Source organism: Lepidochelys kempii, chromosome 8, assembly GCF_965140265.1.
Source record: "Lepidochelys kempii isolate rLepKem1 chromosome 8, rLepKem1.hap2, whole genome shotgun sequence".
Classification (NCBI taxonomy): Eukaryota; Metazoa; Chordata; order Testudines; family Cheloniidae; genus Lepidochelys; species Lepidochelys kempii.
This window is the reverse complement of record NC_133263.1, coordinates 64,176,752-64,203,103: the sequence shown is the minus strand read 5'-3', so window position 1 is coordinate 64,203,103 and position 26,352 is coordinate 64,176,752. Positions and strand designations below refer to the sequence as shown.

The following is a 26,352-nucleotide window of genomic DNA, read 5'->3' as shown; positions in this document are numbered from 1 at the left end:
AAAACTGGGACATAACACACTCTAAATATCTAATATACTAGAAAAAAAGCTGGGGAAGAATTATTCCTGGTAGTTAGAAGAAACAAGGTAAATAGTAATGGCCTCTAAAAGCCTCAAAAGGAAAGCCTCAAAAGGAAAAATTCTTGATATTTGGAATATTTTCAAACAGTGTATCCATCCAATAATGGAATAGTCCACCAGCAGTGGGTGCAAGGAGAGAAGGGGAAAGATGTCCTTGGAAAATACATTGCATAGACACTTGAGAAACACTCTCCTGCTGCCAATAATACACAATTCTCTTTCCATAGGAACTTGCTCAGCCCAAGTACAGGATATTGGGACTCCCACAGTTCTAAGTATCCTATCTGTACCAGACTCTGGGTGCTCATGGCTGAGAAGATACTTGTCTTTCTCTCTCCTGCCTCCCTCCTTTAAGGAAACAAGTTTGCTAAAAAGTGTTTATGAACAGCAATGTTTTACACAGAGAGATGTGCCAGATTCAAAATATCCACTGCTTGCAGGCACTGTCAGTCATGTCGGGCTACATTATATAACACTGCGTAACAATGTAACCAGACAAGATGGATCATAGTAATGATGGGTCAGCTATGAAATCCTAAAGCAAAAACCTCTGCAGATGTTTGAAAATAGTGTTAGTAGAAGCTCCCTGGGTTTTAATTTCTTATGCATTTCCAACTCAGAAAAAAAGAATTGAATATTTATACATTTTTTTCTGCTGAAGAGATGCCTGTTACTGTGAAAATTTTGAATTTCCTGTTGCATTTTCAAGGAGGAAGAAATCCAGGGAGATGACTTTGGGAGTGGCACATCTCTCATTGAATTCATATTCTGCATGAGGAAAACATACACAGCCATGTTAGAGCCCCAAATGTTATCTTCAGTGGGGCAAAGCAGTTGTATGAATTGGGGCCATATTTTTATTTAGTGTCCTCATGAAAAGTTCCAGAGCTCCTTCCTGAATTACCAAGGTTCAGCCCTGGCATGACTGCAGCACAGATCGTCATTGCAAATGGGTCTGTATTTGCCTGTTTGCAGTTCTATAACAAACTTTCCTTCTAAATCAGGAATATCATAGTCAGGCTGAATTCATTTGCAAAGTCAATTCTCACTTCATTAAAAAATCTTTCCTATTACTCTAAACGTAGGGACCCATCAAGCATGCTTAACTTGGTCTGACTAAAATGTCCTTATGTTACCTCAATGGGAAGTTGTGAGACTTCATTAATCTTTGCAAAGCACTTTGATATCCTCAGATGAAAGTCAGAGTCAGAAGGAGGTTTGTGGTTAAGGCACTGGACTGGAACTCAGGAGATCTGGCTCTGCCACAGATTCTCTGTGAGACCTTGAGCAAATCATATAATCTCACTCTGCTTTTATGCTGTGGCTGAGAAATGAGGATAATAATGTTTCTGCACTTTCCAGTGGTGATGGGAGGATAAATTCACTCTTGCTCATGAGGTGCTCAGATCCATGGGCAATAGGAGCCACCCACAGTAAGTATCTAGATAAGTATAGAAGTGCCCTAAGAAAGTAGTAAAGCAAAATATATTGTTACACAGAGATGCCCTGCCTTAACAAAAGGCTCCCTGTGATGGGGCTTGGCCTCACACGTGTAAAAAGGGTTAACCTCAGCAGGGAGCAGTCCTCCAACTGACTCCTCCAAGTGGTCTAGAGAGGCTGTAAGGAGCAGCCAATCCGGCCCAGCAGGCTTAGATAAGAGGAGCTGCAGGGCAGAGCCAACATCAGTTGTTGTTGGGAGCTCTGTGAGTGAGGATTGGGTCTCTAGTAGGCTGAGAGAACTGCGGCACCTTGGACAGAGCTACTGCTGGCAGGGACCAGGGGAACAAGAGGGAGCTCCTGGCTGGCTGCTGGGACTGAGTTGCATGCCCTAAGGAAGAGAGAAAATGGTGCTGGGGCCAGGACCGGCCTTACATAGGGGTGAACTGGGTGAAAGCCCAGGGTGCCATTATTAATGGGGCACCTCCGGAGCATGGCTGCCCCTTCCCCTGCTGCTCTGCTGACATCTGCAGCCCTGCTGCTCTGCCCCCTGCCTTGGAGATGCTCCTGGCCAACTGCTCCTGGGAGCTTCCCATTTGCTGTACGGAGGGGGTGGGGGGAAGGAGGGGTGCTGATGTCAGGGTGTCCCCTGCCTCTCCCCCATGTATCCCATCTCCACAGAGCAGGGTGCGTGTGTGCGTGCATGTGAGGACAGGGCTCACCAAGAGATGGACGGAGCTGCTGGGGGCTGCTGCTGTGTCTGAAGGAACTTTCCTTCAGGCTGGTGAGTGCTGCTCTCTTAAAGGGTCTCTCTCACAGTCCCCCAGCTCTCACAGTCCCCCAGCTCACACACTGTCTCTTTCACACTCACCCCCCAACACATACTTATGTTACTGTTGTTACGTGTTGGTACTTCCTGCAATGCATATATGTTGGGGGTAATTTTATTCTTTCAAAGTGCTGTTATCTTAGTTTTTTGACTGGTCTGTGCATTCCCTAATTTTATTTCTCTCTCATGCTTACATTTAATTCTTTGATTAGTGAGTTCTAAAATTCCTAACCTGTCCTGACTGGAGTAATTATCATTATTACTTTTATTATCATATTGTGCTTTGTCATTCATTATTTAAAATGGTACAATCAAATAATAGTATCCTTCTAGAATGTAACTTTAGCTTGTACTAACCTTAGCAGTGCCAGGTTAAAAAACATTAGCTAAACACATAACTTTAGATGCTGGACAAATGAAGGTTGCTTATTTTCAAATTGTATTTTTAGTTATGTCTGTTAAAATAACTTAAAATTCCCATGAAAATCGATGCAGTTCCAACTATGGTACCAATAGCAATGATGGAGTCCAATGTTAGGGAGTCACGTACATGATTGTGATTGGTAAACATAAATGCCAAAATAATTGGAAAAATAAATTCTCTTTCTTAATAAAAGAGGGGAAAAATGTCATTACATATGTTTCAATTATTTGTCAATGAAAAACAATTGACTAAAATAGAGTGGATAATGGCAGTAACACAGATTTTCAGCAGATTTTATTTATTTTATGTATCTCTGATAAAGATAGTATACAGAGTATCAAACGTGTGTTTCTGATATCTGTGTTGAAGCTCTAGAAATGATACCTCGAGGCTTGGGATTGGGAATATTTTGCTGTATTCTCTCCTGATTGTTCTAAATTTACATATAAACTTTAAATGTGGCTTTAATTAGAGTTTGTATATATTTTTTCTTTCTTTATATAACAATTAGAAACAGTACTCCTGTCAGCCAATTCCTAAGTTGTTATCGCAAAAAACTTAGAGTTTTCAGGTGCCTCAGTAGTCCCTGGAATCATGGTTAAAGTTTCCTCCCCCCAACCCCCTGCAAATCTGAAATGATGCCCTGGGTGAGCCAGGAGGGCCATGGGCTCTGGCAAAATGCTGTCCATGTGACAGCATGAAGCCCACTTTGAGCCACATGGCGAGCATCAGGCACCACAAGCCACAGCAGCAGCGCAGAAAGGTGGCAATACACCTTATACCAGACCCCTCTTACTTCTGCGCTGCTGCTGGTGGTGGCATTGCCTTCAGAGCTGGATGCCCAGCCAGCACCCACCAATGTCAGGCTGCCCTGCCAGTGCCAGGGCTGAGTTCTAGCCTCTGGCATCTCTTTCAATACAAATTAGACACTGGGGGAGGCAGCAGGGCCCAGAGGTGAGGGGGTGGGGGGTGAAAGCCCAGGGAGACCATGGGGGCCAGGAGTGATGCAGGAAGGGAGCGCCAAAATACAAGTTCACCCAGGGTGCCATATTCCCTAAGGCTGGCCCTGGCTGGGGCCATGGGGAAGTGGATCAGGGAGATATAGCAGCAGATATTGGGAGACATAAAAGAGTCACAGAAAAAGGCTGCCATCTGTAGGGTCCCTGGCTTGGGATCTGGAGTAGTGGGCAGGCCACTGGGGAAGTGGCATGATTATTAGACTGAGGCACTAACCCCTGGAAGAGGGAAACAAGGATGGTGACATGACTGGAGGGCCGAGTCACGAAGAGGATGCTGCGGTTCCTGAGGCTGCGAGAGGGGCTGCAGGAGTTCAACAGAGACAGAGCAACGACGTGCAAACAGCGAACTGGAGGGCGTTGGTCTCAAGCTAATCACCACAGTGACCAGGAGGAGGTGCCAGACTGGCGGTGAGTGATGCGCCCTGTGACACTCCTACAAACACGGACCCGCTTAGCCTATGATAAATCCTAGGTAACATGCTACAGAAAAAAGTGTTCATCTTTAAATGAGTACTGCCCCAACCACAACTCAGAGAAGAGACCAATTTAGGCTTATCAGGGAGGAGCTGGAAAAGGCAATGCCGTTAGTCTTTAGCCATTTTGGTGACTGACACAGGCGCAGGAAGGTGAATATTATACCTTCCTGCACCTTTCAGGCTCTGGTGCTGAAACCATGCTGGGGATTCACCCCAAGGGAGAGCAAATGGTGTTTCCAGAGCTGCATAACCTCATGGATCCTGAAGGGGTGCGGCATTAAACTCCTGTTGAAGTGCCATACGAATTCTGCAGGTGGAAACTTATAGAAGGAAGTGCTTATTTGCTACATTTCCCAGTGATGCTCACACCCCACAAGTGCCACCCACTTTGGGGGCTGTAGTATCACCCTGGCACAAGGGAGGTGGCAGCACTCTCCTCTCTGATGGATTATCCAGTGTTAACCTCAGCAGGGAGCAGTAGAGGTAAATCCTCCAAGAAGCCTAGAGAGGCTGCAAGGAGCAACCAATCTGGGCCCAGCATGCTCAGATAAGAGGATTTTCAGCGTACTTTGAGAAATGACTCTCAATCTTCTCGAAGAAAAGGGGTTGGACTGACAGTAAACAAAGATGGAGACTGGAATTGAACACAGATGCATCTATGCACTCCCGAATACGTGCAAAGCACTTTCACACTCACCTACTGGAGATTTGCAGAGGAAGTGGCTAATGGAACAGCATATGTAATTCAACGCTTTGTTAGGTTTCAGGAATTAAAAACAACCAGCAGGAGGAGGAAGACTCAGAATAATCAGCTCACTGTGAGCACAGCTGATGACAGAGTGAACAGCTCCTGTACTAGGATGCTAAGGATTGACGAAAGGTTAAAAGCATTGGAGAAAAGAAGTGTTATAAGATCTATTTGAAGCCTGTCCAAATGCTCTTTCAAGATCAGAGGCTTCAGGAGAGAGGGAAAAGTACTTTAAAGTGCTAATTGTCTTTTTTGCAGTGGGATTTTACAGGCAGTGAGTGCCTGCCAGGCCCTGAGGGTGCCGTGTATTGATGTACAACACGTGCATACTCCAGTCCTGTAGTGCAGGCTGATGCTGGAGACTGACTGGTCGTAGTAGCACAATTTCCTTATTGCCCCACATGTTTCTGGGCAGAGTAATGCATGTGACATACAAAAGTGGCGACTGAGCGAACTTGGTTATTACACCCTTGAAACTGAAATGGACATGAACTGCATAAATGTCTTCAGAAAAAAGAAGGGGGCTTGCAGCAGAACTTTTGCCAGTACAACTTTTGCCCTAGTGTAGACAGGGCCTGACCCTCATTATCACTGAATCTCCTTTAAACTGCTCTGACAGTGTAAAGATGGGTGTTAATAAAATTAGGATGGAGCAGATGAAAAGTTGCCCTGATTTTAAGGCCTCTTTATACTGCTAGTGTGGTGTAAAGGGGGCCTCAGAGTAAATGAGAATCAAGTCCTAATGCTGCATAGTATATCTTAGGTACATTGTGGTTGATCTTTAACACTGTTCCTATTCCAAAGATTGCAGTGGAGTCACTCTGATTTACACTGATGTAAGTGAGAGAAGAATCAGGTCTACTACATACAAACTGGAACCATTCCAGACTATCAGGTAAACAACGGAGTTTGTTTAGTAGAGGTAATGGTCTCAGGTGTTAGATTTTGGACTTTTTCCTTCTTCCACCTAAGTCTAGCTAGTGTGCATGCCTGACAAGGGCATTCTTCTCTCCTTGAATTGAAACAAGATCATTTCTGGTCTGAGTAAGAATCACACAGTCTTATAGTGGTCCAGAATCTGGTGTGGCAAGTCTACCAGGAATTTTGATTCCAAGTGCATGCCATAGCTTCCATGTGGTATCTGATCCTCATTGAGAGGCCTAAGAGATCTTGTCGAGACCTGACCTAATTTGGCCATTGAGGGGTCAGAGGCTTATGAATTTTTGTGTAAGGGGAATGTTGTGCCCTTACTAAAACTCAGCGGGGGTGTTTTGGTTGGCTAGCTCCCAGTACCGAAAGGGGAAGGGTCGATGGGAAATCAAGACCCTGAGACTGACAGTCCCCAGGAACAATGGTGAGAGGCCAGTGCTGCAGGTCAGCCTGATTGACAGGATGGGCAGGCTAATCAGGGAGTTAGGAGGCCAGGGGGGTCCTATCCTCCATGTGAGCTGGAATTGCCTGGGTCAGACAGAGTGGGGCCGAGCTAAGGAGACATCTGATCTGGGGAGCAGAGCTGTGCCAGCCAGAGGGGCCAGAAAAGCAGCCCAGGAAGCAGGTCAGTGCTGGGAGCAGAGTTCAGAAGCAGCCAAGTGAACAGACCTGTCCTGGGAGGAGAGCTGCAGCAACCAGAGCCACAGGGGACAGAGAAGCAGCCCAGGGAGCTGGAGGCAGAGAAGCAGCAGTGCTGAGGCAGAGTAGAACTGGAGCTGGGGTTGGAGCAGTCCGGAGCTGAGTGCGGTGAGCAGCTGGGGAGAGTGAGGGGCAGTGGGCCCAGCACAGGGAGATGTCCCCAGCCAAGATGCCTTGCAGGCCAGACTTGGAGGGGGACTGTAACCCCGACGGCGCAGGGGCGACGCTTGGAAGAAGGGTCCTGCCACCTAGAGCCAGAGGGCGTGTCGCCACCGCCAGAGCAAGTGCCTGACCTGCAGTATCCCTGCAAGCACAGCCAGGGCCTGAGAAGGAGGCCTGGGACTTGTGAGGATCAGACGGAACTTCCCTTATATTCCGGAGATGCTGGTTGTGATGTCCCCGTGCCATGGAGCAGGGTGACGTTTTCCTTTAACCTTTCCCATTCCTTGTTTTTTTAAAAATGGATTGCTGTTTAATAAATTGTATTTGCTTTGAACTGTATGTAATGTTCAGTGGGTCAGGGAAGCATCAAGTGCAGAGAGAGCACCCTGGAGTGGGGACACCCTAGCCCCTGCCCTAAGTGACCATGACAAGGTTGGGGGTCAAGCCCCCCAGGAATTCTGGGCCCAGCCTTGTTGCAGTTATGAGGACTCTGCCACATGGGAGAGTGGAAGGGGAGTCCTCTCCGTCAGGCAGGGCTCTGGGTAAAGGAAGTGGGAGCGAGGACTCAGATCGTTTTGCTAGCCCATTTCACCAGGGTAGTGTATAAGCTAGGAAAGTTCCCCACAACAGCAGGGCCATTCCCCCGCTTACATATGCAGAATTTCACTTTTGTTTCTATGACCCCCAACAACTGACAGTATTACCATCACATTCAAATGTATTAGTCTTGTGTAACATGTCTGGTTACATGTTTGTCATTCTCCTCGGCCCATATCATCACAAAATTGCTTACTGGCTGCTTTGCCAACCAATAGGCACACATCATCCAGCCATGTGGGGAGCTGTACCTTTAAGAGGCTGTGGCAAGAGCTAGTTGGAAGCCATTATTATCTTATGCAGAGGCCCATGTTACACAGTCCTGATCAGTTAGAACTAAGACCTCTGTCAGACTCCTTGTTTCAAAGTGATCCCTGCGCACCACAGGCCATTCTCTCATATCCTCCGAAAAGTTTGGACAGGTTCTTGCCACCTTTACAACTTCCCAGGCTCTGCTTAGCCTAATAGGAAGTCAAAGTTAGCCTGGCATGATCAACCATTGAGCTGTCTGTCTAATCTCTCTGGTCTCTCTGTCTTCAGCGTTACCAACTCTTGCAAATTTATCAGACAAAAATGTTGGTTTCTGCTGGAGTATGAGAAGCTGCAGCCTGCAGGCAATTTTCAGCCCTGCCATTGGGGAGAACCCTATCTCGTCCACCTTCTGAGGAAGAACAGCCAATCAGAGCTGTTGTAGGAGGCAGCCAGAGCTCTGTCCTTTCCATCAGAAAAACAGAGGAGATTATAGGTAGAAAAAGTGGGAGACAAAACAGCTTGATGCGGGAGGAGGAAGCAGAAAGTGTGCAGCAGTTCAAGGTGACTCTGTTCCCTCCTCCCCCATCCTCCTGTGAGAAATGTATTGGCTTCTCTCTGTTCCCCCGCCTTCCCTTTCCAGCTTTGCAACACTGGGCCTGTAATGATTTGGGGGTTTCTGATTCATGGTTGTTGAGATTTGGGGTTGGCAACCTGTGTATAGTATCTTGCCCATTACTGTATACCACAAATAATATTTATCTCTGTATAATATTCTGGGCCTAAATCATCCACAAGGGCAGGAACTTTAATTTGCAGCTCCTGCTTCCACAGGAGCAGCTGCACTAAAATGAGGAGTTACCTCCAGGAGGTATTGCTGTTGCTGCCCTTTGCCAGGGGGTTTACAAGAGGCGAACAGCTGTAAAATCTACCCAGGGCTCCATAAGCAGCTTGCCTTGAGAGGCGGCTTGGCAGTGGTGCATTGCAGCCAGCTTAGCCTCGTTTTCTTTCCTCTGCTCATCCAACCACTTGTGCTAAGCAATGAATGCACATACGACACCAGTCTGGTCATATCATTTTCTCATGAGTTGCTCCAACATACTGGGAAAAGGGCCAAGGAGACTTAAAAGGAGAAAAGAGAAAATGAAAAAAATTCCTGTGCCAAAAACCTCTTGGGAACTCAGTGTGCCAAAGCAAGCAACAGTGCTGGTGGCATAACTGGCAAGGTGGTTTAATGTCAGAAAGCCACCGTAAATGGTAAAGTCCTTAATACTCAACTTTAAGTCAATTGGCAGCAGGTGCTGGGCATAATCACAAACAGCTTGGTTAGCTCTGCTGTCACTACTCTCGCTGCAGCTTACATAGGATTATTAATGTAAAACTGCTGGGTTTTGCTGATGGTTTTCAGTCAGTCCCGCTCTCATTGAGACTAATGTTAACCTTTCTCTGGGATCAATTCAGTTTTAGAATGTGCCTGCTTGGACAAACCTAGCAAGCTCTGCAGCATCTAAGTGGTTGCACTAATCTCCTATGTATGCATTTGGCCTGGGGGCTTCATTTTTGTTACTATCTAGTGCAACAAGTCACTAGCAAATCAATAGTATGTCCCCCCTGTACAAAGGTGGTTTTGCTGAAATGTCAGTAAATATTTCATTAAACGTTTCCATGCATGGAAGTGAAAAGTTTAATCTTTTAGCCAACAGCATTCTTCAAACACATGTAGTACTAAGCCATACAGTACACACATGTCTCCAAGCCAGCACGTTAGCAGCTACACTGGTGAAACCCACATGTAAATGGCTATGCATCTAGGTCCCAACTGAGCAAGTTACTTAAGTACATGCCTAATTTAACACCAATGGGACTACTCACTTAATTAAAGTTATGCATATGCTAAAGTACCTTGCTGAATCAAGGCCACAAAGTATAAATTTTAGTACAATAATTGTCTTCAGACAAAGGTAGCAAATTGCAAACATATTTTATCTTAAATAAAAAGAAAAGCCAACCTATTAAAAGTACTTTAGGATACAGACACTATAGTCAGAGAGAACATCCACATTCTAAGGGCCTGATCCTACAAAGTGCTGGTACCTCTTGAAACTTGAGCATCCTCCATGTGTATTGGCTTAAAAGGGAGCTGATGATCTTAGCACCTTGTAGGAGCTACTTGGCACCTTGCAGCCTCTTTGCGGGCACTTTGCTCCTCCCTAGGGCCTTAAGCTTCTATTTTCAATCACTTGCAACTCCCTCAAAAAATCCTCTTTGGGGATTAAATTCCCCAGACTTCTTTTGAGCTGAGAAGCAAATCTTTTTGGTGCATTTTAATTCAGATCTGTTTAGCTGGCTTCACGTCATCCAAATATGCGGGGGGGGGGGATTTTTTCCCTCTCCAACTCTGGGGGGTACAAGTGTCCATACACAAAATTTTAACTGTACAGTTGAGACCTATTTCACTCAACCAACCACCATCAAAAAGTCAATACTGCCAGAGACTGTTTCTTTCTTTACCTCCCACACAGATGTCCTGAGGCCTAAGATGAGCAATATTTTGCCCTGAAGTAAGTTCTTTATCTTCTGACCCTTTGGGCTAGAAAATGGGATTTCATACCTTCGAAAAGGAGAGAGTCTCAGTTTTCCACTGAGTTACAGCACTTACTTTTAACCTTATATATCTAACTATGGTATTTCAAGGATATATATTAGAAGCATTTACAAAATCAATGCCTGATCCAAAGGCCATTGAAGTCAATGGAAAGACTCCCGTTGACTTCATTTTAGATCAGACCCTTAGGTAGTCTCACAGTACATATGGTGGTATTTCTCTCCGCTCCCCAATGGACAGTAGAGTACAACTATAAATGTTCACTGCCGTGCATGTGACTTATTGCAGCAAGGGATGGTGAAACTGTGCCCCAATAGAAGAATGGAGACCCGATCTTTGGCTGGGGTAAATCAGTGTAGCTCTGCTGAAGTTATTCCAATTTACTCCAGCTAATGATTGACCCTAGCAGGTAGTGCCATGTATTCAAGGGAAAAATTTGGCTCTACTATGTGTTGTGGGGTTTTTTGGCTATTTGAATTCACAAGTTTAATTTACATTCCACTGTAATAAAATGGGTATAATAAAATGTATAAGATTATTTATTAAAGAGAATAGGCTTTATTCTACTGATCCTTTGCTTTGATAGCGATCTGTGGCTGCATACAGTGTACTTAAACATACACGGATCTTTAGGTGTTAAGGTCAGAAGAACTCAAGATCTTCAGCTCCAAAAACACAGACTTTAACAAGCAAGCCAAAGCAACTTAGTTTAGCCAGTTAATAGAACTGATAAGCAGACGACAGCATCTGACATTCCATACTGTAGAAGGCAATTGTACGTATATTTATATACACATACACAAACCAGCAGCCAATATGTTCCCGTGTGTGAACTTCATTATGGATTTATCTCCAGACTGAGCAGTGCAACCATTACAGACCTTGATCAACCCCAGTCTTCCTTAATTCCCACCGAACAGTGTGATTTATTATTTGAAAGCCTGGGTACCTGGCTCTAATTGGAGAAATGACTTACCACCCCTAGAAGTGAATGTTTCCATTCTAGTCTCATGGAGATTTTAGCATCAGAATTTTTGACATACTAAGCAGCTTTTTGACATACTAAGCAGATTCTGAGTACATTCATTTTCAAGAATATATATATGATAGAATGTAGATTCTGCCTCTGACTATAGTGTCTGTGGGTATGTACACACACACACACAAAAGACTGGAATTGGTGTGGTTACTAGCACTGCAACTAAGGGCACCACATTCATCAGCACTAACTCAGATTTTATTCCTTTTCAAATCAGTCTCACTGCATTATCTCTAACTCCAGCAGACAGTTTTCTCTAGTTGTTAGAGCAAAGCACTGGATGCCCAGGGGATCCTACAATCCAGTTCCAGCAGAACAGCTGTCTTACTGTGTGACTTGGAGCAAGACACTTGACCTCCTTGTGCCTTGGCCAATCCAGCTAGGAAAGTGGCTAAAAGCTGGACCACTTTGAGAACCAGATGCTGCAGCTGAACTGTCCTGAGTAACGAGAATAAACCTGTTTTGCCACTGCCTCGCACAACATGTGGCTGCTGAATGGTTCTTCAGCAGCAGTTTCTGCAACCTTTCTTATTACACATACCTTCTTCCTGTGTCTAGCCAGTCCCCTATCACACTGAGTGCAAAGAGTGATTCTGTTCATTCTGACTTGCTTTTTTGCCCCATGGTACATTCTACAGGATGACTACATAATATAAACACTTTAGCAAGGACTTTCAAAAACAGTCTAAAGTGATGCTCCTAAATTCATACACAGTCAATGGGAGCTCTGGGTGCTCAGCACTTTTGAAAAATGAATTTTGGTGCCTAAATATGGATTTAGGATCCTATTGAAAACGTGTTATATTCCATGTGCCCATATTGCATATACTCACACAGGAATTATACAGCTGTGCAATAGACTTAGCATTTGCTCAAAGCTTTTGTAGGGAAGAGAGCATCTGCCAAGCACCAATGTCATCTAGGCCACAGAGCAGATATCAGCAACTATTATTATTTATTGTTGTTAAACATTCACATAATGCCAAACTTTACAGAGAATACAAAATATACTGTCCCGTCCCTAGAGAGTTTCTGATGTAAGGGCTGGATTCTTCTTCATACTGAGCAGTATCTGACCCTGTAAGTAGTCCCATTGACTTTCGTGGTACTACCCGGGGAGTAAGGTTGGCAAAATCAGAGCCTCAATCAGGCAAACCTGACATATGAAGGTGTCATAAATATAAAGGGAAGGGTAAACACCTTTAAAATCCCTCCTGGCCAGAGGAAAAATCCTTTTACCTGTAAAGGGTTAAAAAGCTAGGATAACCTCGCTGGCACCTGACCGAAATGACCAATGAGGAGACAAGATACTTTCAAAAGCTGGGAGGAGGCAGAAAAACAAAGGGTCTGAGTCTGTCTGTGTGATGCTTTTGCCAGGGACAGAACAGGAATGGAGTCTTAGAATTTAGTAAGTAATCTAGCTAGAAATGTGTTAGATTATGATTTCTTTAAATGGCTGAGAAATTAAGCTGTGCTGAATAGAATGGATATTCTTGTCTGTGTATGTTTTTGTAACTTAAGGTTTTGCCTAGAGGGATTCTCTGTGTTTTGAATCTAATTACCCTGTAAAGTATTTACCATCCTGATTTTACAGAGGTAATTCTTTTTTACTTTTTACTTCTATTAAAATCCTTCTTTCCAGAAACTGAATGCTTTTTCATTGTTCTTAAGATCCAAGGGTTTGAGTCTGTGGTCACCTATGCAAACTGGTGAGGATTTTTACCAAACCTTCCCCAGGAAGTGGGGTGCAAGGGTTGGGAGGATTTTGGGGGGAAAGACGTTTCCAAACAACGCTTTCCTAATAAATAAACCCAGATAAACGTTTGGTGGTGGCAGTCCAAGGGCAAAAGGTAGAATAGTTTGTATCTTGGGGAAGTTTTAACCTAAGCTGGTAAAAGTAAGCTTAGGAGGTTTTCATGCAGGTCCTCACATCTGTACCCTAGAGTTCGGAGTGGGGAAGGAACCTTGACAGAAGGGAACAGGCAAAAGAGAGTGGTAGGGAAGGGAGGGATGAAGGTTAAACCAAAGAACAATAATGGGAGCCATATTGAACAGTATGTGAATTTTTAAAGTAGGCTAATCAGGGAGGAACAGAGAGCTGAGGGATGCAAGGTGGGGATGGGATGCAAGGTGATAGAGGAGGGATTGGGAGGAGAGTGAGGGTGCTGAATATACAGGGGGAGGGATGGATGCCTCAGACAGAACAAAGTGCAATAGCAATACTTGGTGACAGGACAGGGAAGGATAGTTAAGGGAAAAGAATGGAGCAGAATCATTTAGGCTCACATGACCACTCTGTAGAAAGCCATCCAAAATCCAGAGAGACAGACAGAGGAAGAGAATTGCAGAAGAAAAATCATTTTCTGTACCTGCTGAGTCAGAGAGGTCAGTCATGCTACCCGCTGGAGGACACTGCAGATTTTATAAACCACTCAGGAGGTGAACGGAATGTCAAATTGAAGATAGGTAAAATTCATCCCTTCTGTTTTTAAAGACTCATTCTTTTTTCTTGGGGAATAGGAGAGTGGAGTTGACAGGGCCAGACTGTAGATCCATAGCCTTACACTGCTGGGCTTTTTTAAAGGATTAATACGTTAGATAACTGAACATAAATCTCAGGACAGACCTACCTTTCTATTATAGAATTATGATTATCACTAAAAGATTTTTATTAAACATACAAACTCCTTTGAAGTTAATTTTCATTTAAGATGTAGAAGCTCACCAGTGCCTTACATGTTACATGTATCAACGGAGTTGCATTTGGGTCATTGTGAGGGAGGGTTACCACTGATACCTAGATTTTACAATATGGAGTGCATTAGGATTGCAGAGATTGAGAGAGAAATTGTAAACTTGTCAAGTAGAATTTTTACTTCATGTCCGATTTACAAAAATGCCCACTGTGGAATGTTATAAGTGTGCACAGTGATCCACAAACAGATGAGAAAAGAAGACCCTCCCAAAAGGAATTTTTAGTAAAATTCAAACTCATGCAATAAGAGCAACAGTGTTCCAAGCACAAAAATGCAGAAGACACAAAGTCTCTCTTTCTGTCTCCTTGCTCAGGGATTGGTTTGGATATCAAATTTAGCAACTCCTGGTAACTTGCTACCCTCACAACTCCTTTTTTAATAAATTAGTAGTCCCTCGGTAATTACCCATTCATTTAAATTAAGTAGCCTGATGCTTTTCTTAAGTAGCTTTGTCACTGAAGTGTGTGGCAGCTTTTTTTATCTTGTAGAATTGGGAGCCTTGCCCTCAATATTTCTGCTAAAAATCCATATTTACTATGACCACCAGGGGGACCCTTTGCACTATGTCGCCTATACAACATGTAACTCTATTCTAAACCATAGGATACTGTAACAGATTATATCTTCAGTTTTTCCCAACAGGTTTACCTGTGAATCCTGGGCGACAATTACACACATAACCTGATGCTCTGTTGTAGCTGAAATCTGCTGGCAGTTCTAGAATACGTCCATACCAGGTTGTCCAGGACCGCTCCACACATTCACTCTCGTAGAAGCACGGATTACTGCTGCATTCATTTACATCAATCTCACAATGGGAACCTGCATACCCTGTGGAACAGAAATCAGGTGTTTGACTCAGTCTTGAAAAACATATGAGTCTCCCTGGATAAGTAAGCCACTTAAGATGTGTTGTAAAAGTTTCAATTCTCCAGGGGAAAATATTACTTCCAAAATTGTAGTCTCATAACAAATACCTGAGAGAATATTATTCCTCCTTTAATTTCCCTTAATTCCACAACAAGAATGTGTCATCATCAAACAATCTCCATGGCCAGTGTGATGGTAGAGAGTAGTCAGAACCAACATTCTGGATTTGAAAATATTGAGCACTATAAACCATGGATAAATCTGGAATCAAACTTTACAATGTGTCAAACTGGAACCATGGATCTGAATGCCCTATGTGGTTCAAAAGGTGCATTTAAGCCTTTTTATGTTTTCTGTTTTAACTGTTTTCTTTCTGCTGCTGTTTTATGGTTCCAAAAATCCACAGCAAGAGGGGATATTTTCATGGTACTAACTAGAAGAAGGAAGTACTGGTAAACTAAGGACAAAGAGATGATTCTTATAACATTTTTTGCCAAATTTTACAAACCCAAAAGGTTATAAATGTTTACAGTAAGCATCCACACTTTGAGGTGATTAGCTTCCAACAAACCTTTAAGTGTTGTCCATTACTATTCCACGCTTTTCTCAGTTTCTACATGCCTGTTTGTTCAGTTAGTATTCTTTGCCTAAGAGGAGCCTTACTTGGAAGCAGCTGGCCTTTTCCAACCATTGCTTTTTTCTGTTTTATTGGTTCGGTTTTTCCAAATACATCATTTACACCTTGGTAATAAGCAAGTAGCAGATGCAGCTAGACTAGAAAGAAACCACTCAGATTCTAAAATCTCTCAAGGAAGAGAGAAAAGTAAGAACCCTCAGCTTTACCTCAATGCCAGTTCAACTGTATACACATTTCAAAAATAGCAGGGCATATAAAAGAAGGATGGTAGTCTTGTGATTAAGGCAAAGGACTGGGAATCAGGAAACATGTTCTTGGCTTGGCTGCAAGCTCCACAGGAGTGTAGGGAGGCCAAATAAACTAATATTTGTAAAGTGATTTTAGCTCCTTGAGTGGAAGGTGCTACAGAATTGCAAAGACTTGTTATTCCTGAGAATCCTGCATAATTCTAAGAATTCTGTCAAATTGATGCATTTCTAATGCAACAATCACCTTATTATCTGAGCTCCCACTACACTGTAGTAAGCAGGAAAACAATCTACCAGCCTACAGACTAACCACAATGAGTCTCTCTGGAAACTATAGTGTCTGCATCCTGTCTGGGGATGCAGAAGTGTTTTCTCAAACAACTGACTATGAAGCAGTTCCTCAGTTTAGCAGGACATGGCTGCAGGAAGGGGTATGTGACTCTGAAACTGCACCCTGTGTGCTGACCCTTGTTCTAACCTGTAAGGACCTGCGCTCAGAGGACCACAGGAGATTGGTTTCCAAAATCCACTTATAGCTCAATTTATTTCCAGCTGGAGCATTCAACATGTTGTGTGGGAGCACCAGGGTTCTCATTTCAATCGAAAAGTCCCTTTTGTGAAGATGGAAAACCTGGCGGCGGCAGCAGCAACAGTTCCCATGTCCCATGGGCTGATGAATTAAGCATGCGATTGGGAAGTAAACCCCAGATTATAGTTCCAACTGTGCTAATGACTTTACTTAATAATACTTTGTACTTGTGGAGTACACAGACCTGTAATTTTGTTCATTTTGACCTCATATGGGGACATCTGTCCTCAGCTGGGGTAAACTATCAGAGTTCCATTGAAGCCAATGGAGCTATACTGAGGTTCTCTCCCAGGAACACTTTCCAAGGCTGGTCACAAACAATATTTTTAAATGTATGTAGGTGTCAGGGTTCCTTCCCCAATCTGAACTCTGGGGTACAGATGTGAGGACCCGCATGAAAGACCCCTTAAGCTTATTTCTACCAGCTTAGGTTAAAACTTTCCCAAGACAGAAAATTCCCCGTATCTGGGATTCAGTATGCTGCCACCACCAAGCAACTTAACAAAGAAAAGGGAAGAGACCACTTGGAGACTCTTCCCCCAAAATATCCCGCAAAGCCTTACACCCCCTTTCCTGGGGAAGCTTGAGAATAAACAAGATGAGCACAGACCAGCCTTGGGTTTTTAGGACCCTAAAAACCCAATCGGATTCTTAAAAAACAGAACTTTATTAGAAGAACAAAAAAAATACAAGAACAACTCTGTCAGATTAGAATGGAAGATAATCTTACAGGCAGTCAGACTCAAAACATAGAGAATCCCTCTAGGCAAATCCTTAAGTTACAAAAAGACACAAAAACAGGGATACACATTCACAGCAAATTTCACAAGCCAAAAACAAAAGAAAATCTAACGCATTTTCTAGCTAGATTACCTACTAACTCTAAAGGAGTTGGATTGCTTGCTTTCTTCATCTGTCCCCGGCAGAGGCATCACACAGACAGACAGACAAAGCCTCTACCCCCCAGCCCAGATTTGAAAGTATCTTGTCCTCCTATTGGTCATTTTGGTCAGGTGCCAGCCAGGTTACTTGAGCTGCTTAACCCTTTACAGGTAAAAGGATTTTATAGTATTGTATCAGAGCTTCTTAACCCCCTTCCCTTTATATTTATGACAGTAGATATGTGTTTTCTTGTATCTGAGGGAAGTGAGGACATTTCTGCTTTAAAGGATGGTTGAGTTCAGGATCCTGACAGAAGGAAGAGCAGTAGAATACAGACCTTGGACTTTAGAAAAGCAGACTTTGACTCCCTCAGGGAACTAATGGGCAGGATCCTCTGGGAGAATAACATGAGGGGGAAAGGAGTCCAGGAGAGCTGGCTGTATTTTAAAGAATCCTTATTGAGGTTACAGGGACAAACCATCCCGATGTGTAGAAAGAATAGTAAATATGGAAGGCGACCAGCTTGGCTTAACAGTGAAATACTTGCTGATCTTAAACACGAAAAAGAAGCTAACAGGAAGTGGAAGATTGGACAAATGACCAGGAAGGAGTATAAATATATTGCTCAGGCATCAGGAGTGAAATCAGGAAGGCCAAATCACACTTGGAGTTGCAGCTAGCAAGAGACGTTAAAAGTAACAAGAAGAGTTTCTTCAGGTATGTTAACAACAAGAAGAAAGTCAAGGAAAGTGTGAGCCCCTTACTGAATGAGGGAGGCAACCTAGTGACAGAGGATATGGAAAAAGCTAATGTACTCAATGATTTTTTTGCCTCTGTATTCACGATCAAGGTCAGCTCTCAGACTACTGCACTGGGCAGCACAGCATGGGGAGGAGGTGACCAGCCCTCTGTGGAGAAAGAATTGTTCAGGACTATTTAGAAAGTCTGGATGAGCACAAGTCCATGGGGCCGGATGCACTGCATCTGAGGGTGCTAAAGGAGTTGGTGGATGCGATTACAGAGCCATTAGCCATTATCTCTGAAAACTCATGGTGATCAGGGGAGGTCCCAGATGACTGGAAAAAGGCTAATGCAGTGCCCATCTTTTAAAAAGAGAAGGAGGAGGGTCCGGGGAACTACAGGCTAGTCAGCCTCAGTCCCTGAAAAAATCATGGAGCATGTCCTCAAGGAATCAATTCTGAAGCACTTAGAGGAGAGGAAAGTGATCAGGAACAGTCAGCATGGATTCACCAAGGGCAAGTCATGCCTGACTAATCTAATTGCCTTCTATGATGAGATAACTGGCTCTGTGCATGAGGGGAAAACAGTGGACGTGTTATTCCTTGACTTTAGCAAAGCTTTTGATACGGTGTACCACAGTATTCTTGCCAGCAAATTAAAGAAGTATGGGCTGGATGAATGGACTATAAGGTGGATAGAAAGCTGGCTAGATCGTCAGGCTCAATGGGTAGTGATCAATGGCTCCATGTCTAGTTGGTAGCTGATATCAAGCGGAGTGCCCCAAGTGTCGGTCCTCTGGCCAGTTTTGTTCAATATCTTCATTAATGATCTGGAGGATGGTGTGGACTGAACCCTCAGTAAGTTTGCAGATGACACTAAACTGGGAGGAGTGGTAGATACACTGGAGGGTAGGGATAGGATACAGAGGGACCTAGACAAATTAGAGGATTGGGCCAAAAGAAATCTGATGAGGTTCAACAAAGACAAGTGCAGAGTCCTGCACTTAGGACGGAAGAATCCCATGCACCGCTACAGACTAGGGACTGAATGGCTAGGCAGCAGTTCTGCAGAAAAGGACCTTGGGGTTACAGTGGACGAGAAGCTGGATATGAGTCAACAGTGTGCTGTTATTGCCAAGAAGGCCAATGGCATTTTGGGATATATAAGTAGGGGCATTGCCAGCTGATCGAGGAATGTGATCGTTCCCCTCTATTCGACATTGGTGAGGCCTCATCTGGAGTTCTTTGTCCAGTTTTGGGCCCCACACTACAAGAAGGATGATGAAAAATTGGAAAGCATCCAGCGGAGGGCAACAAAAATGATTAGGGAACTGGAATACATGACTCATGAGGCGAGGCTGAGGGAACTGGGATAGTTTAGTCTACGGAACAGAAGAATGAGGGGGGATCCCGATAGCTGCTTTCAACTACCTGAAAGGGGGTTCCACAGAGGATGGATCTGGACTTTTCTCAGTGATAGAAGATGACAGAACAAGAAGTAATGGTCTCAAGTTGCAGTGCGGGAGGTTTAGGTTGGATATTAGGAAAAACTTTTTCACTAGGAGGGTGGTGAAGCATTGGAATGTGTTACCTAGGGAGGTGGTTGAATCACCTTCCTCTGAGGTTTTTAAGGTCAGGCTTGACAAAGCCCTGGCTGGGATGATTTAGTTGGGGATTGGTCTGCTTTGAGCAGGGGGTTGGACTAGATGACCTCCTGAAGTCCCTTCCAACCGTGATATTCTATGAATGCTTGTAAGAGAATACAGAGCTTACCTGGCCAACAGTGGCATGTATAATTCTCAGCGCTGTCCTCACAGGTAGCATTATTGTGGCATGGTTGTGACTGGCATAAGGAAATTAAGATTTCACAGTTCAGGCCCGTAAATCCACTACTGGTACAGTTGCAGCTATACCTACAATACAAAAGGCTGACAGTGAGGCCAACTAGAAGTCATAATGATGACTCATATATGATCTTTGGACTGAAGTGCTTTTACAGGGGAAACATTTTCTAAAGCATCCTGTGCTGAGATGACCCATTTAAAATGAAAACGCTTTTTTAAAGTTGAAAGATCAGGGCAGGCACTGTGCCTCCTCTTGTGTTTGTACAGCACCTAGCACATTGTGGGCACCATGGGAAATAAATAATAATAGTACTTATTATTATGTAACAGCTCAATGCCTTGCAAGCCTAAATGACACACTCATAACACTTTCAACAAGGGTTGTTTTCCCAGCCTTGGGTCTTCTGGCTAAGGAACTGGACTGGGACTCAGGAGATCTGGGTTCAATCCCTAGATTTACCACAGACTTCCTGTGTAACCTTGGGCAAGTCTTGGTGCCTCAGTTCCCCATTTATAAAATGTAGATAACGATGCTTCCTTTCTTATACTTGCCTGTGTCTGCTTGGTCTATTTAAGCTATAAGCTCTTCAGGTCAGGGACTGCTTCTTACAATGAGGCCTCTGTGTGATATTGTAAGAGAAATAATACTAATATCTCTTTAACTTGGCAACAGTGCTATTGTTTTCTATTCAGAAATAAAGTAGCTTGTGCTTGAAGATGAGATCTGAATATGTGCAGTAGTGAACTATTTGCAGGCAATCAATAGTGCCTGCTTTTTAATCCATTGTGCTGATTTCAGAAATGCCAACTGTGTCACATTACACATAGTATCTTGTAATTGCACCGTGATATGTCATACCTCCTATGTTTCTGGCATGATCCAATCACCTAATGCAACACATGTCATACAAAACGACAGGCCTCTGCAAAATGGCTGAGTTATAATATGCTTGTTGGGGTGATTTGCATTTCATCTTTATCTAGTAAGAACAGAGGATCTGTGTATGTCATCAGAAAGTAAATTAATTCAGCTACTATATTAAATTTCCTTTATTTTGAAAAAAAATCCCTTGGCTTTTGTGCAATTAAAACCATGAAGACTTCTGACTGAACATGACATCTCTAGCCTTGAGATAAAAAGACTACACTTCTTTTCTGATGTCAGGGTTTAACTCCAAAGCCTTATTTTGGAGAAGCAAGTAGTGCTGTTGAACACCAGAGCATAATGCAACATTTCTACTATAGTATTAACATTCTACAGTATTTCTTTGGATGGTAGGGAAAAAAATTCACAATGGGGAAAATTCATTCGTAATGTGTGTAACACCGCTAAAACCAATAGGCATGTGGACTTAGACCATGGATGAATTTGGTCCAGTGTGTATGGAATTTGGGAAGTCAAATGTGAGGTGAGAAGATCTTCTCTGATCAATTATATAATTTTTCAGCCTGAGAGGAACTCTTAAAAGTGTTCTCAGAACAGAAAAATGTCATTTCTTTTGTTAGTTTTTCATATGTTTCCTTGATACATTTTCTGCTTGGTGAAGATCTGTGTTTAGCCCATCCTCTCTTCTCCCTTGACCCAGAAATGAAGTCACAGTGAATTTTCAAATAGCGTTGCTTGCACTGCCAAATCTGCATATGTACCCATTTCTCATGTACACGCAATTGTTACACATTGCAATGATTTGCTAGGGAATCCTTGAAGTTAACTTGTATATAGGATTTGGTTTGCATAATTAATAAAAGGAGGGCAGGGTGGATAGAAAGCCCAGTGAGACTCTAAATTCCGCACCCATACCTCCTAGTGCAGAGGGCTGTGATTTCATTGGTGTACGCTTAAACAGGCCACCAGACCGATCTTTCTGGAGGCACCCTGCTTCAGATCTCACAATGTGCAAAATAGCCACTTGTCCATAGCAGTGCTTATTTTAGGCCTGACCCAAATCCCTCTGAAAGTATTTCCATTGCTTTCAATGGGCTTTGGATCAGGTCCTTTGAGCACACACAACTATAATTTTTGTGTACACATATTGGTATTTTGTGGGTGCGGGTTAGGTACCAGTGTAAATTAGCAGACGCTCTACTGATGTTAATGTAAAATTTAAAACTGGTTTCAGAAGAGAGTTGGGCCCAGTGTGTCAAGTTCTGCCCTATGTTACACCCATGTAACCTCATTGAAAGCAATAGGGCTTCAGGACTGAAGATTAGGGCAGAATTTGGCCTAGTGTTTGAATAAATAGCTCATAATGCTAAATATGTGACTTCACACTCATGTTCATAGCAGCAGATTGTCCCATCAAAGGATTATAACTTCACTGCAGGATGAGGTAGAAAGTAGAAATGAGGATGTGACGAATAAAAGCTTTCTTCTAACTCAAACATCTTAATAAGATGAGGGATGGCAGAAAATGACTGGCTACCTATCTTCATATTTCAGATTTGCTCTGCTGTCCAAGCCCCTTTTTCATGTAATTAGGGTGCAGATCCTTTTTCATTATGATTACCAAATTGACCTCCAGAAACACTGCAGTATAATCAGTCACTTCAAAGCATTCCTACATGTGCCACAGTTTTGGTCTCCAGTAGGTAAATGAGTGTGATCTGGTCTGGTTAGAATGAGCATTATTGCTGCTCACAATATGTGTGTGCCCTCAAAAGGTCTCAGGCTTTCTAAATGATTCTGCTGAGTGGGTGTCAGATGCAAGGCGACCTCTTTCTCTCACTCCACTATGCTTGAACTGCACTGGAAAATCGAGAATTGCTTTGTATTGCTCAGAGTCATTCAGGACTACAGAAAGGGAATTCTACAAGGTTAGCGTAATGTTGCAATGTGGTGCAAAAGTTCTTTGCTGGAACATGATCTTTCTCCTCTTGTGAATTAAAGTCAAGCCCAGGCTCTTGATGACATGGCTCTTCTGATGGATTTCTTTATAACTGGTACCTTCAAAATAGCCCCTTAAGAATTGGAATTCACATGGTAGGGAACAATCCAGTACTGACAGAGGAATTACCTAGCTGAACTAACTGAATCTTTCCAGCCTAACTTCTATAATATAGACTTTACTTTTGCACAGTTTCCCCTCTTTTGGAATCACATGTACAGTATGCAATGCTATCATCAAAGAGCCGAGACCTGGTTTTTGGCCTGCCTGGGTTGCACTTGAATCTCCTTGTAGGATCATTTAATTTCAGCAAAAGGAACTTGCTTGTAAGTCATGTCCCTTTTCCTTATTTTTTCCTGTCCTTTATCTAGGCAGACTGTAGGCTCTTTGGGTCAAGGATCTGTTGCCTTATATATCTGCAAAATGTCTTGCACATTTTCTAGTGATGTCTATTATTATGGTTACTATTACCCTGTCTTTCACTTTTCTTTAATGTTTCTATTCTTTCAAAGTGGACAGCTGAACAATGCCAACATGTTATATTTTGTACATGTCCTCATCTTGATTAAGAAACTGAAGTTTTGGCAAATTAATATGATTTTCAAGATTTGTTTCATTAAAATGGTGCAGCATTCACCTTTAAATAATAGTTGTGCAGCGCTGACTAAATAGCACTTTGTAAAGTTACAAATATGAGGAGTCTACCTAGCAATCAGTCTTTGCAGCAGACTCCCATTGGTTTACCAGCTCTGGGCCCAATCTTGCATTTCTTAATGCACCCAAACTTGCACTCAGGACAGTGCAGGATTGGGTCCTCTTTTAGTAAATGAAATCAACAATTTGACAACTCAGCTAACCAGATGTTATTTCAACCTATTAGTGTTCAAGTTACAGAGCATCGGTCCTTCTTGTGTATAAGTTACCCTATATCTAGGATACATACCCATTGATATCATCTATACACTGCCCTCCATTGAGGCATGGCTGACTGGCACACTCATCAATGTTGATTTCACAGAGTTCACCTAGGAATCCAAGTGCACAGGAACAGAAATAGCTACCCAAAGTATCATGACAGGTTGCACCATTTAGACAAGGCTGTGACAAACACTCGTCAATTTCCAGCTCACAGTTTATACCTTTAAAAAAAAAAGTTTAGCAAAGTGTTAATTCTTCAGGTTTTCTCTGGGAACACTTTAAATGTCATATTTATGTAAGCTTTCTTCAAGCAAGTATCTCTTTTAGAAAATCATTTGCCTCTTCAGTAGGGATTGCAAGATTACATTTTTGCAGATTTGGGGGAATTTACAGAAGAGAACAGAACAGCTTTCATTCACAAGGAATAATTACAATCACATCTTATTATTTAACTATTCACATGGAAACCAAACCCTTTAATTTTCAGATTACTTACACCATGTTACAATTACATTTGTATTTAATAGCATTTGTGAGGAACCAGTCACTTAAAGGGACTCTGTCAATATTGGTAGGCCTTACAGTTAGTTGAATTAATTGGAAGATTGTCTCATTGTGTTGGTCTTTGCCTTGGCAATTCATAAATACGCTGGTGTGTGTGATATCTTGTTGACAACAGAAGGGCTGTTACAATACAGTATTGTAACAGCTCCTCTGGGATGTTCTGCAAAGTTAGCTCAACTCTGAAGTCTGTTTACCCATATTTAGGATACCATGCAGGTTAAAAGAAAGTCTCTTCTACCTATTCCAAAGGATGCTGGTATTATTTGCTAAGTTATCTTTTTCTTTTGAGCAGGAAATTCTCCTAAAATACCTTTTTAGCACTATTGCTTTCTTCTTAGCTAAATGGAGGGCAGGAGATTCTACTGAAAACTGTGATTTTGCTATCCAAATTTGGCAACTCACATTTATTCAGTGGCGATATTGTAGCTGGCAGAACACTTGCAGTTGGCAGGTTAAAACCATCAGAAAAAATAATATTTATTATTTAAATAAATTAAATTAGAAGTGCATAAAAATAAGAAAATCTGGCACCCAGAGCAACATCTACAAAGTGTTCCCTTTGTTTGGCTTTGCAAAAAAATTAAATGCTTCCTTGCTCCTAACAGTAATTCAGAGAAAGCATATGTTTTTGTAGGGGGTGAGGAAGGTCAAAGTCCAAATCCAATTTGCTGTCTTGCTTGGTCTCGTTCAGAATCCAGCCTTCATGGTCAAGACCTTTGTTATTAATTCTAACATAGTGACAGTGTCCATTCCGCATGAGAAATAAAATGTGTGTTAGAAAAAGGTGTCCCTAAACACAACGTGGTTTTACTTGTGGTGTAGATATGTGTGTTAAGAACTGTTAAATCAGACTATGGAATCTTCACGTACAAATTAGGGCTGCTCCTCACATTTTTCAGGTACATAAAAAACCAACAACCTTGGGGCAGATATTCAGCTCATGCAAATCAGAACTATGACAATTTACACCAGATAAGGATTCAGCCCATCTATTTTCAAATTACAAACTTTGCCTGTTTTAGCACTTGAAGTCTGCTCCTGCTCCCACAGTTTTGCCAGGCTAGATAATTGGTGTGCTGAGGCCATGGGTTTATACCCAACATAACTGTGTTACTGTTACCTTGTCATTCTCCCTTCCTCACTGCCTGTTTGATCCACCTCCCTTGTCATATGATTTGACTGTATGCTCTTTGTCTTTTTGTATTAATTGTGGGTACAGTGACTAGCACAGTGGGGTCCTGATTAAGATATCTGGGTGCCACCACAACACAATAATAACAACACTCACGTCTAAACTGAAGGCTAAACTTCTATTAACTTCAATAGAAACAGGATTGGGCCTGTAGGCCTTGATTCTGAACCACTAAAGTTATTGGGAGTTCTGTGCCTTTGACTTCAGTAGCAGTAGGATCAGGGCCTTAATGTATATGTATCGGATCACCTACCTATCTATAATTCCAAAGTTCTCTCTCTTGCTGCTTGTGGGCATCGCTCATCTGTTGAAAACTGAAGCCAATGTGGATTTTGTCTCTTGAGAATTGAGGCTGGAATTCTCAAAGGGGCCTTAGGAGACTTAAGTACCCACTTCCCTTTGGCATTCAGTGGGAGCTGGTCACCTAACTCCCTTAAGTACCGGAGTTCCTGTTGATTCATGGTATTTGGTGTCACCCAATACATTAGAATTCCAGAAGGGGGCAGGTAGAGCATAAGGACTCAAGAGCAGAGACCATGTTCCATCCTCAGTGACCCCTGGGGGCATGTTGCTTACATCTTGATTTAATGCTGCTGGCCTAGAGTATGACCTGGATGCTTGCATGGGCATCTTGGAGGGAGATGCAATGTGTGCCAGGGGGTAAGAATCCTTGTGGGGACTCCCCAGCAGCATACACCAGTGTAGCATTTACATCACCCTTGGAGAGGGCATGCTATGCTCCATCTTCCACACTTGCCCCTCCTTCGCCCTGCTCCCTTTCAGGCAGCCAATGCCAGTAGAGGCACTAGGATGGAGTGTGGTCTCCGCTCTTCAGCCACACTATGGCTGTCCTTTGCGTGAGGTGGAGCCTTCGGCCGTTTTCCCCATTACCTACCAATGCAGGGGCTTGAATTTAAAACAACAGCCTGGGG

At 42.9% G+C, this 26,352-nt stretch overlaps 1 protein-coding gene across 6 annotated transcripts in view; it reads right to left on the bottom strand.

Moving 5' to 3' along the window:
* CRB1 (crumbs cell polarity complex component 1) overlaps positions 1 to 26,352 on the bottom strand; it is a 159,515-nt gene that overhangs the window by 72,946 nt on the left and 60,217 nt on the right. For all 6 annotated transcript variants that reach the window (XM_073356740.1, XM_073356741.1, XM_073356744.1 and 3 more), the window contains exons 3-5: positions 23,690 to 23,885; positions 19,791 to 19,930; positions 14,700 to 14,882 (exon numbers count right to left, since the gene is read on the bottom strand). In XM_073356740.1, the coding sequence (XP_073212841.1) occupies positions 14,700 to 14,882; positions 19,791 to 19,930; positions 23,690 to 23,885 (519 nt within the window). The remainder of the gene's footprint in view (positions 1 to 14,699; positions 14,883 to 19,790; positions 19,931 to 23,689; positions 23,886 to 26,352) is intronic.